Source organism: Pleurodeles waltl, chromosome 5 (genome assembly GCF_031143425.1).
Source record: "Pleurodeles waltl isolate 20211129_DDA chromosome 5, aPleWal1.hap1.20221129, whole genome shotgun sequence".
NCBI classification, from domain to species: Eukaryota; Metazoa; Chordata; class Amphibia; order Caudata; family Salamandridae; genus Pleurodeles; species Pleurodeles waltl.
Window position 1 is genome coordinate 251,022,511 of NC_090444.1, and position 13,981 is coordinate 251,036,491.

At 45.1% G+C, this 13,981-nt stretch overlaps 1 protein-coding gene across 2 annotated transcripts in view; it reads right to left on the minus strand.

The window, feature by feature from the left end:
• Positions 1 to 13,981, minus strand: part of HAAO (3-hydroxyanthranilate 3,4-dioxygenase) — a 704,001-nt gene that overhangs the window by 133,948 nt on the left and 556,072 nt on the right. For both annotated transcript variants that reach the window (XM_069236711.1, XM_069236712.1), the window contains exon 6: positions 7,972 to 8,015. In XM_069236711.1, coding sequence (XP_069092812.1) covers positions 7,972 to 8,015 — 44 coding nt within the window. The remainder of the gene's footprint in view (positions 1 to 7,971; positions 8,016 to 13,981) is intronic.

Here is a 13,981-nt window from a genome sequence, read left to right on the forward strand (position 1 = left end):
TCGCTTGGCTGGCCCACAGATTCCCTACCACAATTCCTACCCCCACTAATCTATACCCTTGAAGTATGCCCCAAACCACTGGGTCCTGGCAGACCTGTTGGATGAGTTGTTGGTGGCTCAACAGTAGCCAGGACTGGGGGGCACATGACTGGTGTGATTGGTGTGCTGGTTCTCGATTTACAGGAAGTGGAAGGGTCCTCATGCTGAGGTCCTGTAGCAGCTGTGGTGGGAGGTGTAGCTGTGGACTGGGTTTGACTCACTGGAGCTGTGTGGCCAGACAGACTAGATGGACCAGCTTGCTCCTCATCATTCTGACTCGCAGCATTGGAGTCCGCACTTAAGGCTTGTTTCTGGGAAGGAGTGGAGGTGTCTTGGCTGGCAGAAGATGGTGCATTGGGTCGGGTGTTTGGACATGTGAAGAATACAGAGGATATGTGGTTAAACTATACTTTGTGCATTTCATTTGTCTTTGTCTACAAAAGACCAACATAAAGCCTAGAAAAAGAGAGATTGACTGATTAGGCCTTTGTGTTATTTTCATTTTTTAACCATGCAGTCTCATTTACATAGATGACATCTCCAGTGCTGACCTTGTAGAGATGTCCTGAAATACCAAAGTGTTAGTTCAGATTTGTAGGCTACACGTGATAGACATTGAACCCAACACAGTGGTGAACAGACTGAACTACTGGACCATTCCAAGGCCTAGCAGGTTGCACACCTCTGGATACAAAATGGTCATTAATGCACATGATACTGTCATTGGTCATCATATGAAGATTGAAATTCACTTCTGTGTGGCTACTAATTCTGTTCAGCATGCCACAACACATTTTTGGATATCTTGGATTCAACAGACAATGAGTAATGTAAGCATTTTCATCAACTCAATATAGCTATGAGCAGGCCAACATGGTTGAGATACACAAGAAGTGATATGGTGACTGACAAATGCACTACGTTTTTAAATACATGTGCATATGGGAGTAAAGGAGGGTAACAACATTACATTCCACTATTGTTTTTCAGATCCAATAGCAGAGCAACATGAAAGTTGTAGTCATCTGTTGACACCATAGACAATACTTGTTTGAAAAATAAGTTACACATATCACTTTCTAAAGCTATCTTGGAGATGAAAATACATTTGCAACTAGTACATACATATAGAGATAATGGGACTAGGAGCAAATACAACTTAGGAGCACCATACTTTCCTGTGAAAATGGATGTAGTTCTGGGCCTGTTTTTGGAAGCACAACAACATACATTGATAGACCGCAATAGGCAGAGCCTATGCAAGGGATGATCTTTGGGGAACTACACACAATCTGACTATCTATACTGCATTATATTAGAAGAAGAGCTACACCCATGCTGCTGGAAATTTGTATGACACAACAGATTTTGTTTAGTCAAAATTAGCTATATCTGTGTTGCTAAGGTTGTTGCAGCATTTTAAAAGTCCACCTTAAGGGCAAGACTCCATTGGTGATTAGGGAGACAAATATAAGTATGACTTACCAGTTTGCACTCCACCAGGGATTCCAGTCAAGCCTTCAGGATGGAGGATTTGCAAGACCTTCTCCTCCCAGGGAAAGAGTTGTAATGGGGAAAAGGAGAACCACAAACCAGTCCTCTGGGCCTCCAGGTGACACTTGGAGATCAGTGAATGAAATTTCCTCCGCAGATCGTTCCACCTCTTCCTAATCTCATCCTGTATGTGCAAGCTGTTAGCTACTGCATTTACCTTCTCAACTTTTCAGGTCCACTTTTGCCTTTTCTGGGAAATTGTAGTATTTTGGACTTGTGCTTCAAACAATTGTGGCTCTACTCTTATGATTTCATCCACCATGACAGACAATTTTTCCTACCAATGTGAAATGTATCTAAACAAAACTAGTGCTCAAAAAATGAAGCGTACTGTAACAAAATTCAATTTAAAGACACAGAGGGAGAGGTAAAAAAGCTGTCCCTTATGTTGTGGATTTGGCTGTCTGTCTGGATGTCTGCACTGGCATGGCAAAGGATCATGGTCTGAAATGGAGTGTGTTTTACAGTGTGTTTTGCAGGTGTTCACAATTGTCCAATTTGCAACAGGTATGGGGTACTAGCAACCAACCAATGGCCAAAGCCATGGTACTACACTGAATGGGTCCTGCGACTGACTCTTGCCGTCATGAGCCCACTGTTGACACGCCACCAGCACAACTGTGTGATCTAAATAGGCTTGGTGGGATGCCGCCATCAAGACGGTGATGGAGTGCTAATTGTAGGCATCAGACTCTGCTGTGTCGACTGTGAGATACAGCTGGCACAACATAGTACAGTCCATAGTGGCAGTCTTTGGCTTAGCCGCAGTGCGCGATCATTTCAGGCCTACTGCTAATGCAGCTTGGTGGTAAGACTGCCAAGATCTAAAACAGGCCCTTAATCTCTCCATCCCTAAAAAAAATATGACCTTGTGTAATGTAACTGATGCTCATGTAAAGCACTCCAATACCATTGGGTCCAAATTGGTGCTACATAAAAGTGGGAAAAACACACATACACACACATGTTCAAGCCCACTCTTTCTGTCTGTCTATCTTTGCTCTCTTTCCTGCTGTCTTATGTATTGCAAAGCTAACATTCAGCATCTCATGGGATTTCAAAACTGCCATCCACTACACAACTTTGTCCTTGTACCTCAATCCTGACAGTGGCACTTCCTGCAACAGCAATATTCCTCCAGCTATCTATGCCAATGGATCTGCATCTTCAGCAATACACCCACTAACTGGTGGCATCCACTACACAATTTTGTCACTACACCTCAATTCTTCCAGTGGCACTTCGCACTATAGCAATAGTCCCCCAGCTACCTATGCCAATGGATCTACATCTTCAGCAATAAGCCCACTAACTGGTGCAATCCATAACACAACCTTGTCATTGCACCTCAGTTCTGCCAGTGGCAGTTCCCGCTTCAGCAAAATTCCCAAAACTACCTATGCCAATGGATCTGCATCTGCAGCAATGCTACCACTAACTGGTGTGATAGGGTGGTGCCAGTATCTCTTACATTGCACTTAAATCCTGATCTGCAACACCTCTTACTAGCACTTGTGTTGAGTGTCAGTGTACGTTCAGGCCAGCTGCCTCCTGGACCTTCTGCCTGAAACTGGTACCATATGTCAACAAGGCAATCGATTCCCCCAGTGATATTCATTGTAACTTTTATGTCAATGTTCTTGTTTGCATTTGGTGCCAGATGTCTGGAAAAACGATTGCTTTTAGTCAATTTGTTAAATAGAGAATGTTCCTAGATCACATTTTGCAACTGTCATGCTCGCTTGCTTGCTATGGGAACTGGTTTAGTTTTATGTCCCATCACTTTTAAAGTGCAGCAACTGCCAGGTAGCAGGATGTGGGGCATGTACATCGAAGCAAAGAACTAGTCGCCAGAAAGAAAAGGGAGAGAGAGAGAAAGAGAGACAGTATATGCTGCTGGCTGACAGTCGGCAGTGTTTCAGGGTACCACACATAACATGACGCCACCTGCCAGCTGTACAGATTGCGAGTAAAGACATTTAGCCAAAAGAAGAATGCAATTCCCAGCTGCAGCAGCCATGCAAGTGGCACCAGTCTCAAGCATGAGAGTGTCAAGAATCAAACCGTGCTACAAGATCTAGACGGGGCATAGGAAAGTACAGAGAATGTGCCTCAAATTCAACACCAATCTCTGGCATTAGGAGCTCAGTAGTCTGGAAGAGCTTTACAGTAGGAAGATTGAAAACACTACCATATGAGAATGGGCGAGGTTCATACCCCATCCATTTTAGATTACTTTTTTAGCAAAAGGGACAGGGGAGTTTAGTGAGTTTCTCTAAAAGTCAAGGAAACAAACTTGAGAGCTAATTCCAGAATTTAGGACAGGTGCAGATATGCCATAGTTTACTGAAAAAGCAAACTATCCATGCTTCACGTTGGTTTCACACAATACTTCAACCTTGGTGCTTGTGTTCTTCTGTGGGTATTATAACCACTACACAAATATTTCTTCTTCTTTTGCAAGGATCCTCTCCACCAGTTCAAATCTTATGAAAATTAAAATTCATTTAATTTTTATCTTTCCATTCAAAACAACATTTCTACAGCTAGTTTTTCTTCTGCAGCAATAGAAGTGGCTCTTCTGGGTGGTCAGTGTGTGGACCTGAAGGGCCGATAGCTATTACAACAATACCCAGGAAAAAGTAAGACTCACAGTGTGCATAGTATATGGTCCTAATGAGGACGATCCTATGGTTTTCAGCCATATGTTGGCACAATTGCATCTTTGGCCTGAACCAATGATACTTTGTGGATACTTTAATGTTACTGCTCATCCTGGTCTTGACTCCATGCATCTTGGTGGGCTGTGTGAAGCATCTGAAGTGAAACAATATCTTACGGAGGCTCTGAGACCGCTAATGGCGTCCTATGCACTTGTAGATGCATGGCAAGTTGTTCATTCTAAAGAACCCGGCTATACCTTTTATTTTGCCCCTAATCTTGCAAATTGATATGTTTCTTGTCAGCCATTCATTACTATCCTCTCTTAGTGTTCAGTTGACTCCAAGGGTGATCTCTGATTACAATTCTTTATCTCTATGTTTTTCAATGGAACAAATCGTTCAGTATGGCAGGTCTCTTAAGTGGATCTTTGATAGACGGCTGCTATTTGAAGAGGGGTACGTCAACTACATGAATAAAAAAAAGGGAATATGTGAAGCTTAACGTTGGCTCTGCTTCTCCTCCAGTGGTATGGGATGTGCCTAAGGCCTGTTGTAGAGGGTATACGCTGAAATATTCAGTTTACCAAACAAAGGAGCAGATCAAGGAAGAGTTCTGCATAAGGTCTTTTCTTAGTGCTATGAAATGTCATCTAGCATGTAGTGTACTACATCAGGATCGGGGGACCTTCACGTCTGTTTTGGATCAACTTGCAATGGCTCAGGCCACACTCAGGGAGAGGCTCTGAGATAGGCTGATAAAGATGAGCCAAGCAAAGCAAATAAATACTTTTGATAACAATGAAGAGATGGGGCACACACTCTTCTTTTCGGGATAAAGATTGAACAAGCATAAATAATATCCAGGAAATCATTAATTAAAGTGGGGGGCAGGTTAATGCTTAGACACTTATTTCGTGAAGAATTCTGTAGGTACTATTAAAAGCTTTATCAGGAGGATGGGGCTGCTTCAACATATATCATCAATCGATTTTTTGGCAAGCACTAGCTTAGGGCTTTGAGCGAGCCACAGCGGTCTAGCCCTGGGAGCCCAATTACCCTTTTGGAAGTAGAGGACAGCTAGCCAAGGGTAAGTCAGTAAGACAGCTAGCCAAGGGTAAAGCGTCCAGTCCAGGCCAGGTCCATCTTGAATTTTATGTGACCTTTGTAGAGGCATTCCCTCTGGGACCTCTTAAACTCCTTTGAGCTAACTGGGCAGGCCCCCCAAACTTAGTCAGAAACTAACCTTGTCATCTTTCCCTATAAGGGGATGGGCCCCAGTTTTTGTGGATAATATCATAAATTATTGTGGACTCCGAAATGTACACTCAGATCCTTGCTAATAGACTATCTTCTGTAATTGTGGATCTGGTCAATGAGAATCAACATAGGTTTATACCAGGACGAAACACCACAGCCCATGTGAACACGGCCATCTCTGCCACAGAACTTGAGTCACTGATGGGAACTCGGTCGGAATGATAATGCTTGATGCTGAAAAAAACATTTGACTGGGTTTCCTGGTTGTTTCTGTGGGCAACGATGGGTGCCGCTTGCTCTGGCCCTCAGTTTATCAATTGGGGCCAATAAATATACAGAGATTTAAAGGCTAGGGTTTTGTGTTCAGGTATTCCGTTGGATTCTATAATTCTTATCAGGGACACCTGATAGGTGTGTCCTCTCTCACCCCAGCTATCTGAGGTATACATTGAGCCCAACATCTGAGCCTTGAGAAGGGCCAAGGATATCTCTCCATTGCAAATTCATTGTTTAGAGATTAAGGTTCTAGCCTATGTGGATGACGTAGCCATCCTGACTTTTGCCCTTGCAACTGCTGTGACAGCAATAGATACAATTACCAGTAAATATGATTCTGTCTCAGGGTACAAACTTAATATCGATAAAACTCAGGTCTTGTCAAACATTGATGTCCCAGAACAAGACTGACGCTGGGTACGCTCTGCAACATTTCTGGGAGTCAAGTTGTCACTCGAAATAGAAGAGATAATTCAGTCCAACCATGGCAAATTGTTTACAAGGATGACATTCAATACGTGGAACAGACTTCATCAGGGATAACTGGGAGATGTAACCTTATTAAAATGATTATTCTGCCATGTTATCTTTATCTGTTTACATATATACCGCTCTATCTCCCTAAAAACTTTTTTCAAGGATCAAGGTGTCTTGGCAGAAATTCATATGGAGTTACTGGAAACCTAGATCTGATATGCAGTTACTTCAACTACCACGTAAGAAAGGGTGTCTCTCCTTACGGGGTCTCTGGATTCATTATCTAACTGCATTCATGTCTCGATCCATGATGGTACTTGGGAAGGAGCTCTGGTTGCAGGGAGATAATTTCCAATAGCATCTACATTTCTGGGAGTCAAGTTGTCACTCGAAATAGAAGAGATAATTCAATCCAACCCTGGCAATTGTTTACAAGGGTGTCTCTCTTTATGGGGTCTCTGGGTTCATTATCTAACTGCATTCATGTCTCGATCCATGATGGTACTTGGGAAGGAGCTCTGGTTGCAGGGAGATAATTTCCAATAGTATCTACAATGGGGTGAGATCATCGTGCTCTGCAGTGACATCATTGACACAATCTACCTTAAAAGGACTAGTTTAAGACCCTGGGGACCTATCACTCTGTCTGGTGCCATCTTAAAAAACATATGCCAGATACCACCACATATATATGTATTTCTCCAAATGGTCCCCTCTAGGCTCGCTCTGCAAACTATTCTCCACAAGTTGACAAACATCAAACACGGCACTCACAGGAATCCTTTGGTCAGTCTTACACATATTACAGTCATTATGTTACATTTAGCAAGAACAGCATCTTCTAGCAGTTGGTTCTCATGAGAAAAGACTTTTAGCTATGAGCACATTTAGACAGTACATGGAAAATCACAGTTTAATTCTCTGAACAGCCATTTTATTAAACGTTAAGAAGTACAGCTTGACATGAGGCCGTGCAACTAGGCCAACACCGCCGCTAAGTTAAGGCCAACAATTAATAAAGCTAATACATGATGCATAACCATTAATATGCCATATTACTACATTAGTCAAACATACTCAACATTTCATATTAATAAACTATTAATAAGTATACTTTGTGAACATTGGCGGCCACTTATCGTAATCAAATTTTCAAATGCGTGCATTATTTTTCTACATTATTACATTTTCTACACAAATCCATTATTCATAATACATGAATACTCATTATTATTTTTTATTAAAATAGCTGCGCTAGCACTGGCAATAAAAGCCATGGCACCAGTTTCTGCTAGCAATACCTTAATCACTAGACAATCACTCCTTGATGAGTCTAGTTAAAATGCTCAAAAGAAGACATTGGTAATGGAATGTAGCTATGGAGTACTAGTTCAACTCACATGGACATGATAGTTTCTCAGGTTATACCTCATTCTGGCATTCTTTTGGCATGCATCTGTTCAAGTAAGGCAAAATGTATTGACTTTGAAATTGTGTTTTACAATATTACACCTCCATACAATATTAAATTCGATTCACTAGTCTCTGCTTAGAGCTAAACTCTGTTTGATACTTCAGTGCCTAATAAGAGGTTCTTGTCTCTTTGCAAAACGGAATGGAAATTATGACCAAACTGATGCAAACTCCTACAAATTAATACGTATTTTAAATAGGTGTAATTGTCTAAAAAGTGTAATGATATTACCTGGATTAGGCTTTCCGGTTTTATGTTGCTGTGAGTTAAAAAATCTGAAATGACACAAAATATAAAGCCAAATAAAATATGTACTTGGTCTAATACAGTTTCCCTACTCATAATTTTTATGTTACATTAGTACAAGAATGCATTATGTATTACAACATAAAATGCACATGACTATTCCTCGGGGTTCTAAACTATAGGTCTTCAGAATAGGAAAATGTAAATCTATGTACTTTCTTCAATAATGTGATTAGTTAAACAGGCTGTAGCCTAGCGATGAAATACATAGAGAAATATATATTATGCCATTTATTAATGTTAATGGTTAATTCTTAGAGAGGAATGCAAACAAAATACAGACGTCAGCCATTGCACCGGTACAATGACAAACATAAAATTGTTGTTGCAGGTTAAAGACATACATGCCCTCATTCATGGTGGGCTTGTTATGGTCAGGTACTGCTGTAAGGTGCAGTATCACATCACATTACATCACTTCAAATCACGTTTCATCAGATCACGTCACATAAGATCAAAACATATCATATATCACATCACATCATATCATATCATAGCAATACTGGGAGGAATCTTCCCTCCTGCTGTATTCCTAGTACTCTTCAGTGGAATTAATGTCTACTTACCAGTAGAGCTGAAATATCTGCTAGAATAATGTGAGGTAAATATCTGTTTCATGTATAGAGGGTCCTTGTAAAAGAAGGTTTGTACATTCAGGTAAAGTTTTAAACATAAGCTTTGTGGCTAATAGAAACCACATAGGGCTACAGCTGGCCACAGAAATACGTGAGGAGTTGGGAAGAGTAAATACGTGCTCTCATTGCAGACATCTGTAGAACTTGCAGATTTTTTAGACTGACATTCTAACAGACATTTTCTGTTATCTTTTTGGAGCAAATAGTTGCTCTTGTAACAGTAGCGCGGTTCTTTTGTGAAATCACGATTAGTTAGTCTTTAATAGGAGCTTGAAGTGGTAATTAGAAAACGGTATTATCTGTTTGATTTCTTCAGCCACCTCTTCATCGGAAAATACTCCTAAGCTAATACTCCGTGCTTTATTTCCACTTCTGTCAAAGCAACAAGAAAATAACAATATTAAGCTTTGTTAAGCTTTAGCCAATTATCAGAACCAATCAGCAGAAATTCAGGGGCTGATTTAAAAAAAAGTGGAACTGCACCTAGTGCAGCACCACTTTCCTCGCGTCCCTTAACCCCCCCTCCACTCCACCGCCACCATGTGTGTGCCGTATTTAAAATATGGCACACCATGGCGAAGGGTAGGAGCACTAGTGCCAGAATTCCTGATGCTATTGAAATTCTCTGCAGGAGTAGCGCCATACTAGCATTCCTGCAGAGTACATAGGGGCCCACTGTATTCAATGGCATGCACATCTAAATTACCTCAGAATTCTTATTACAATTTGTCTATCTGAACTATGGTCCTTAAATAATCAAAAGACCTTCTGAGTATCATTTTACTAGCAGTGAAAATTCACATGAAAATGGGTCCAAACTGGAATGGCATGGTAAGCAAAACAAATGATGGATTAAACTCAGATCTGTGACTGAGGCTGAATGGTTCATTTGTTCTTCATTCCATTCATCATTTGTTATTTTTGCAACATTAGTCCAAGCAGATTCTGGGCCTGATTCTAACTTTGGAGGACGGAGGATATAATGGACTCGTAATACGGTAGGTGGTATATCCGCCACTTTTGGGACGGTTTAACACCGTCCTCCAAAGTTAGAATCAGGCCCATAATGTTGGACTGAGTCACACCAATTAACGGGCCTCTAAGAGAGGATATGCAATACCTTCAGGATCACAAACACTTTAAATGCCTGGAAAAGAGCCTTGGTAGAGTAGGCGCTTCTTTGATTCATTGGTCATAAAAGATTCATTTTGCATCCTGCAAGGCTCACTTATAGGAGTACCTGCCCAGTTGTTGTTCAGAGCTAATAGCATCAGAATGATTCTTCTGCTATGTGTTGTTCCACTTTCCTTACATGAATTGGTAAGGTGTTAATTCCTTTGTGAACCACAGATGAGATTTATTAGATCTCTTTCTGTTATGCTTCGAGAGTTTAACTGGAGCATACTCATCAGCAAAAGCAAAGACCATGGTGGTCATTCTGACCTCGGCGGTAAAAGGCGCCCACCGCCGGTCAGAAATCCTCCATAATTCCGCTGCGGTCGCGGTAACCCGCCACGGTCATTCTGACCCGCAGCAGCCAAACCTCCGAAAATCCGACAGCCACAACAGACCGCCAGACAAGCGGTCAGCGGAAAAGTGGAGGTGACCAAACCTCCACCGTCACGCCAACAGAAATACGCCCATGCCATTACGACCCACGAATCCACGCGGCGGTCATTCAAACGCGGTTTTCCATTGGCGGTACACACCGCCGCGGTCAGAATACACACAAACGAACAAAACTCAGCCACATTGGCCGATTTGAATTCCACACACCTGATACACATACACACACCACTCCCACACACACAATACAATATAAAACACACACCCACATCACCCACAAACCCCTACGACAAAAAATTCAGAAAGAAGCACCGAGAGACACATCATCGAACACAGAATACCATCACACAGAGGCACACTACACCATCACCCACACAATATCCACACACAAAACAACACACACCACCACACTCAACACACTTAACTACACATACTCCACCCCACACATCATACACACCACTCCATGGCACCCCAAAGACAGCCCCGCTTCTCAGACGAAGAACTCAGGGTCATGGTGGAGGAAATCGTTCGGGTAGAGCCCCAGCTCTTCGGCACACAGGTCCAATACACCAGCATTGCCCGGAGGACGGAGCTATGGCAGAGGATTGTCGACAGGGTCAACGCTGTGGGACAGCACCCCAGAAATCGGGAAGACATCAGGAAGCGATGGAACGACCTACGGGGGAAGGTGCGTTCCATGGTATCCCGGCACAACATCGCCGTGCAGAAGACTGGCGGAGGACCCCCACCTCAACCCCCACAATTTACAACATGGGAGGAGGAAGTCTTGAACATCCTGCATCCTGACGGCCTCGCAGGAGTCGGCGGAGGAATGGACACTGGTAAGTTGAAGCTTCACTACTGCTTCCCCCCCACCTGCATGCCAAATCATACCCCAACCCTCACTCCCATCCTCGAACCCCACCCTCAACCCCACCCCCATCCCCACCCCCACCCTCACCCTCACCCCCACCACCATCCTCACCCCCACCACCATCCTCACCCCCACCCCCAGCACACCTATTCCCTGCCAATGTCTCACCATCACAACCCACACATCCCAAAACCTAGGCCTGCATGCGTCCACTAAGCATGGACACCCATCACCAAAGCATGCCCAATGCATATACACATCCCCCCCACAAGCCACCCTCACCAAAGCCCCCACACACGAATGCCAGCACTTGGGGACACGGGAACCCACAGATACACCCATATGCCACACATTGAAACTATAACCATACCTCTATACCCCTGCAGGACCCGACCGCCAACACACCGCCACGGAGGGCCCAGAATTCTCCACACCCCCCACCCAAGAGGCCGTCAGCGATGACAGCAGCTCTGTCGACCTGGACACCGATGACCAGCCCAGACCATCGGGGACCTCTGGACAGTCGGTTCCCCTCAGACAGCCACAGGCCACCACAGACCCAAACCCCTCTGGGAACACCAGCACAGCTCCCACCCAGCGGGCCCATGCCTCTGTCTCCAGGGCGTGTCAATCTGCGGTGTGTCTACCACTACAGGGCACCCAGGATAACCCACCACCCCAACAACAACAGGGACCTGGGGGCAGTGGTAGTGGGCACACCGGCCAGGGGGCAGAGGCCCAGGGAAACAGGGCAACTCGGAGGGCAGCTGTGCGACAGGGGGGGGACGGGCCCAGGGAACCCACTCTCCACGAGGCCCTCACCACCATCATGGGAGCATACAACCGCTCCCAGGAGACGATGGCGACGGTACTGGCCCGGTTCCAGGAGATCCAGGTACTGCAGGAGGAACACTATCGGGGGTACAGGGAGGACATCAGAGCCCTCACCTCCACCCTGGTTACCATGGTCGGGCTGCTGCAGGACCTCATCAACACCAGGACGGACACTCAACACCAACAAAGGGCCCCTGCCACTAGCCTGGACCAAGAACAGCCAACCACCTCCGCTGGCGCTAGTGGTCAGGAGGCCCCCACACAACAGCAGCCCACCAGACCCCCACCTCCTGCAGGAGAAGAACCACCCCGCAAGAGGGCCCTGAGATCTCGCAAGAAGACAGAGTAGGATGTCAAGACCCCCGCCAGCAAAGGATACCACCTGATGTCATCCCACTGTCCCACATTGTCACCCTGTCCATCCTTGAACTGCCCATGCTCCATCTCTCCACAGGCCTCTGGACAATGCACCTGTGTGACTGTTACTCTGGACTCTGCCATGGACATTCCTTCACCATAGCCCCCACCCACTTGAAACCACCCATCCCATTTTGAGCACTTAAATAAACACCCATTTAGCACAAAACTATCTGGAGTCTGGCTGTGATTTCAAAATATTGTAATTGACATGACATTGCAAATATGTCCTTGTACATAGTGAAGTCAACAAACAGCTGCCACAAAGCTGTAGTCCATGGGGAAACGAAGCACAGGACTCGTAGTGGGGACCCCAGATCTGAAATAGGGAGGGAAAAGCCACAACTCAGTCATCATACACTGGGGCAAATAGACAGGCAACAGAGATGCAGGAGAGTAGTTCACATTCACTAAATTATGTTTTAAATTGTTACCTGTGTCCTATTGGAAGTACTGTTCAATGATTCTGTCCCTGTTGTCTGTTTCAGCCCCGTCGTCTTCCTCCTCGTCACTCTCCACAGGTTCCACAGCTGCCACTACACCACCGTCTCGACCATCCTCCTGCAGGAAAGGCACCTGGCGGCGCAAAGCCAGGTTGTGAAGCATGCAGCAGGCCACGATGATGTGACACACCTTCTTAGGTGAGTACATTAGGGATCCACCTGTCATATGCAGGCACCTAAACCTGACCTTTAGGAGGCCAAAGGTGCGTTCGATCACCCTCCTAGTACGCCCATGGGCCTCATTGTACCGTTCCTCTGCCCTGGTCCGGGGATTCCTTACTTGGGTCAGTAGCCACGACAGGTTGGGGTACCCAGAGTCCCCCAATAGCCATACACGGTGTCTCTCTAGCTGTTCCATCACGTAAGGGATGCTGCTATTCCTCAGGATGAAGGCGTCATGCACTGACCCAGGGAACTTGGCATTTACATGCGAGATGTACTGGTCAGCCAAACACACCACCTGGATGTTCATGGAATGGTAACTTTTTCTGTTCCTGTACACCTGCTCCCTGTCTCTTGGGGGAACCAAAGCCACATGGGTCCCATCAATGGCACCAATGACGTTGGGAATATGTCCAAGGGCGTAGAAATCACCCTTCACTGTAGCCAATTCGCCCACCTCAGGGAAAATGATGTAGCTCCTCACGTATTTCATCAGGGCAGACAACACTCTGGATAACACCTTCGAAAACATGGGCTGAGACATCCCAGAAGCAATTCCCACTGTTGTCTGAAATGACCCACTTGCCAGGAAATGGAGTACTGACAGGACCTGCAGCAGAGGGGGAATCCCTGTGGGTTGGCGGATGGGGGACATCAGGTCGGGCTCCAGCTGGGCACACAGTTCATGTATAGTGGCACGGTCAAGCCGGTAGGTCAGGATAATGTGGCGTTCTTCCATTGTCGACAGGTCCACCAGCGGTCGGTACACGCGAGGATTCATCCGTCTCCTCGCCAAACCCAGCGGACGGTGCCTAGGAAGGACAACATGGAGCACAGAGTCAAGCAACCCACAGGTACGTACTCACAGCTTGCACAGTAAACGATTCTCCATGCAGTGAATGGCGTGTCTGAGTGGCTATGCAAGGCCTAGGCCTGTGTGACGC